Source organism: Solanum tuberosum, unplaced genomic scaffold (genome assembly GCF_000226075.1).
Source record: "Solanum tuberosum cultivar DM 1-3 516 R44 unplaced genomic scaffold, SolTub_3.0 scf00084, whole genome shotgun sequence".
NCBI classification, from domain to species: domain Eukaryota; kingdom Viridiplantae; phylum Streptophyta; class Magnoliopsida; order Solanales; family Solanaceae; genus Solanum; species Solanum tuberosum.
In genome coordinates this window covers 347,277-352,376 of record NW_006239009.1, presented here as the reverse complement: position 1 = coordinate 352,376, position 5,100 = coordinate 347,277, and the positions used below count along the sequence as shown (strand labels likewise).

At 35.8% G+C, this 5,100-nt stretch overlaps 1 protein-coding gene across 1 annotated transcript in view; it reads right to left on the bottom strand.

Moving 5' to 3' along the window:
* Positions 1–2,086: 2,086 nt before the first annotated feature.
* Positions 2,087–5,100, bottom strand: part of LOC107060452 (uncharacterized) — a 3,408-nt gene continuing 394 nt past the window's right edge. Inside the window, exons 2-3 of the mRNA XM_015308411.1 lie at positions 2,949–5,061; positions 2,087–2,858 (exon numbers count right to left, since the gene is read on the bottom strand). Coding sequence (XP_015163897.1) covers positions 2,087–2,858; positions 2,949–5,061 — 2,885 coding nt within the window. The remainder of the gene's footprint in view (positions 2,859–2,948; positions 5,062–5,100) is intronic.

The window sequence follows — 5,100 nt, the reverse complement described above, 5'->3', positions numbered from 1 at the left end:
AAATATATTTAGCTTCAGTCAGTAAAAACAAACAATAAAATATGCAATCTCAAAATTGATTGTTCTTACATTGATATATTCCCACATGCGCTTTTTCTTATCTTTTGGCACCGCATGCCAACTAGTGTACATCAAGTTGATGAATCTAGAGTTCCTTGAAATTGTTCCTATAAAGTTGGTTAATTTTGACACTATCTTACCAGTTGGTCCCACTACTTGTCCTTTATCAAATGTCACCTTCTTTCTTTCTTCCAAATTTCTTGCGTGAATATCCTTACATGTTGTTTTTCCTCAAACTTTTTTCGGCTCCAATATTCCTATATTGATAGTAACAGTAAGGAAATAAGAAATTTCTTTTATATAAGTAATAAATCTTACAACTCTTGAGACATACCTTCTGTACCACAATCAATGCCAATTTCCTCGTCTATAGCACACTCATCCCCGCCGATTTCTTCTTGATCCACAAGATCATCAACTACTTTGTGTGTATCAGTTTTTGTTTCATCATCTATGTGCATTGCTTGTTTTTTTTTAAACAATCAAGACTAGTAGCTGTTATGACCGACTTCCTCTTTACATGCTTGCAGTTTGGTAGATCATGAATATCATGTTCTATTTGTAGCTGTTGTTCTTCCAGAAACTGATCAAGACTTGTGGCCGGTAGGACCGACTTTCTCTTCACCTGTTTGAAGTTTAGTAGATCTTGAATATCATGTTGTTCCTCTGCATTACCAAGTGTTTCCCTAGTCACATGTACTGAAGCAGTAACACCTTTCTTGGAAGACGTTTGGAACCTAAAGTTGTGCATAGGAAGTTTAGTTCCTTTCCCTTGAATGGACTCTCCGGATTGGAATAAGCTCTTTTTAGTTTGTCCTTTCCCAACAACCATATGTGAGGTACCAAGCTCTTCCCTCGAAGACGAATGAATTACTGATTTGTACTCAAGCAATTTACTCTTTCCTTGTTGTGGAATGAAATACTCAGAATTCTTTCTTTTATGTGCTATTGGTGCATGCTCTTTCTTAGCTTTATCATTGCGTTCGTTAGCAAGTTGTTCTCTCTTAATCTTGAATTGGTTAGCCAATTCAGTACTTGATCGGTATTGCATATCAAAGTTCAGATTCTTCAGTGGACTTTGAGCTTTGTTCGGATTCGAACCCTTTTTCTTTAGTGCTGCTGATTGACTCATTCTTCCCGCTTTCTTTTAATCTCTTTTTTTTCTTTCCCTACAGTAAGTTAACCTACAAAACAATAATCAGGTGATTGTTAAATAGAAAAAGCAAACCTGCAAAGAGAAGAGGTTCTAGCTTCATAATCATATACGTTCTAGGATTGTTAGATAGAAAAAGCTACAGAAATATAACTTTAAAAGATTTAAATGTGTTGCCTTCATTGTGATAATGAGAATGAGTAGTGAACTAATCATTAGCTTCCAGAAAGATAAGGGAGTACTACACAAAGAGGAGTGATTTCACTGTGCTACCTTCACTGCCTTCACTGTGTTGCCTTCACTGCCTTCTCGATGTTTATCAACCTTCACATCATCCCAGCTAAATTATGTTGCAGCAAAAAAATTATACATTAGGAACACTACAAAATAGGACAAAAGTATAACAGCTTGATCCTACAGAAAAAAAAAAGAACCTCCTATGCCATCTATAGAAGAACTTCATTAAGCATGTCTGAATTAGAAAGCATCATAATTCAGAATTCTTATCTGAGAAAAGTAAGTATAATCATTGACTCTAGGAACAACAAGAAAGATGACTAGATCTAGTATAGTCATGTTTGTTGAAGCACATGCATGATTCACCCTATACAAGCAGCAAATAGCACAAGTTACAAGTACCAACAACAACAACATACTTAGATATCATAAGGTGTTTGTACAAAAATAGTGAAATAACAAAAAGAGTGAGTTAGCACTATATGGTCATCGCAAAAATATTAAAACTCATGGTGTGTCATCTTCAAACTCATCTTCAGACTCATCGTCCGACTCATCTTCAGAATCGTCTTAATACTCATTTTCAGACCTGTCTTCACACTCTTCTTCAGACTCATTTTCAAACTCTTCTTCAGACTAATCTTCAAACTCTTTTTCATACTCAACCTCAAGTTGTTGAGTAACAAATTCCTCTGAAGGCACATTAATAACAGTTTCTGGTACATCAATCCTTACTAAGGTAACTTCACCATCATCTTCTGGTATGGATGGTCCCATCAAGTGTTCAGACAACTCATTTTCATAACTTTGTGGGAGATCAGATTCAAATTCATCACTCATGTCAAACAAGTCTCTCGGAACATTCTTCATAACATAATGTCTATCTTGATCATATGGATCTTGCACATAGAAGCATTGATGTACTTGAGATGCAAGCACAAAAGGCTCTTCCTGAGAGCATCTCTTGTTAAAATAGACATAAGTAAGGCCATAAATATCTTTTTCAACCTCATACCAATCGCACTTAAACAGAACAACCTTAAAATGACTAAAATAGTCTAACTCAACTATATCAACTATTCTACCATAATAAGTCAAATCTGCAGCAATCGGGTTCTTATCCTTTGAGCTTGCAAAGCTTGTAGTTGAGGCAACAACTGTAACACCACTATTTTGTGTTTTACGCCTTGCATCACGTTGCCTAATATGGAATCTATATCCATTAATGAGATACCCAGAGTATCTTTTAGCAACATAATTTGGTCCTCTACACAGTTCTTTTATCAAATCAGGCACATCCTCTTGCAAAGCATGAATTTCTAACCATTGAGAGAAGTTTTGACAATGATCCTTGGCCTTGCTCCATTTAGATCTTCGCGGATGATTATTAACCTCTTGCTCATGCTCTCTACACAATATGTACTTTTTTGTTAAAATGATAAATAAAATAAGTTAAAATTTATTATACAAAAGAAAATACTATATAAAATTAAAGTACCTAATATATTCTTTAATCTCATCACAATTTCCCAATAAGTATGCATGTGCCTGACTTAGTGACTTGTTATCTAAACTAACTGGATCAGTTTTCTTTGCTCCTAAAGGACATCCCTTTTTAGGAAACAAACTCACTGTTTCTGCATCACTTGGGTCACATTCATCATTATTTCGGGCTCTTCTGTTAAATCTGGTTTGTACTGCCCTATGCAGATATCTAGAAAAAAAATTCATACAGTCTATTCCCACACGCGCTTCTTCTATGCAATCTTCTGGATAACGTCTGTTGCGGATATATGATTTGAATGTACCCATTTCTCTTCCAGTGGAATACATCCATCGGTTCTGAACTGGACCGCCTAATCTCACTTCATTCACCAAATGAATAGGCAAATGAATCATTATATCAAAAAATGACGGAGGAAAAATTCGCTCCAACTGATTTATTGTTTCCCTGATCTCTACTTCTAAGCAATCTAGTTCCTCCAATATGATAAATTTTTTACACAAATGTTGGAAGAAGGAACATAGACGAATCAAAGGAATAGCCACATGATCTGGAAGGATGCTTTTAATTGGTATTGGAAGCAAGTAATGTAACATGGAATGAGCATCATGGGTCTTATAACCAGACAATTTTCTTTCATCCAATTGCACACACCTAGATATATTGGAGGAACTACCATCAGGTAGCTTGGATGTCTTTAAAACTCCACAAAAAACTGATTTCTCTCCATTTGTCATTGAGAAGCAAGCTTTTGCAAACTTTGTTCTCTTATTATCTCCAGTATCTTTTGGATGAAGATTCTTTCTAATTCCCATCTCTTTCAAATCATACCGGGCTTTTGCATGATCCTTAGTTTTGCCAGGAATATCCAAAAGAGTTCCAAGTATGCTATCAACTATTTTCTTCTCTATGTGCATTACATCAAGGTTGTGGCGTAACAAGTTGTGTTGCCAATAAGGTAATTCAAAAAAGATTGACCTTTTTTTCCATGGGCCATCATTTGATCTCTTTCTCTTCTTTCCAAACACATTTTCAAAATCTTGTAAGCTATTAAGCACATCGGTTCCCTTTAATAGAAGTGGAGGAGGCCTGAATTCAGTTTTTCCATTGAGAGATCTTTTGTTAGATCTCCATGGATGATCCATGGGTAGAAAAAAACGATGATCCATATAACACATTTCTCGAGTATGCTTAAGATAGTGAGAATTAGTGTTATAGTTACAACAAGGGCAAGCAAATTTTCCTTTTGTACTCCATCCAGACAACATAGCATATGCAGGAAAGTCATTGATTGTCCACATAAGAGCTGCTCGCATTTGAAAAGTTTGATTTCTTGAATCATCATATGTTTCAACCCCAGAATCCCACAACAATTTTAACTCATCTATCAATGGTTGTAAGTAAATATCAATGTCATTTCTAGGTGATCGTGGCCTAGGTATAAGTAAACAAAGTATAGAATATTCAGATTTCATGCACATCCAAGGCGGCAGATTATACGCCATCAACATAACTGGCCATGTGCTATGAGATATACTCATGGTTCGAAATAGATTGAACCCATCACTTGCTAATCCAAGTCTTACATTGCGAGAATCTTGTGCGAAAATTGGATGCAACCTATCAAAATCTTTCCATGCTTGACCATCAGCGGGATGCCTTAACTTTCTATCTTTAAAACGCTCCTCGTCATGCCACCTCAAAGAATCAGCCATCTTTGAGCACATAAATAACCTTATGAGTCTAGGAATTAATGGAAAGTGTCTCAAAGTCTTTGCTGAAACTCGATGTGATTTCTTAGAAGGCTCAACCTCACTATCAACTTCAGGATTTTTAATATATCGTGAAGCTCCGCAAGTATGAAAAAATTCATCATCCTTATGATCATTCCTAAACAAGATGCAATCATTTGGACATGCATCAATTTTCTCATAATCAAGACCGAGATTCTTAACCATAGACTTGGTCTTATTGTAAGACGGAGGAATGTTCAACTCGGGCATCGCCTCTTTTAATAACTCTAAAAGAGAAGTGAATGATTCATTGCTCCATCCATGTAGACACTTCAACAAATATAAGCGAAGTGTGAATGATAATTTAGAGAATCCTGTACAACCAGGATATAATTCTTGGCTTGCCTCTTCAA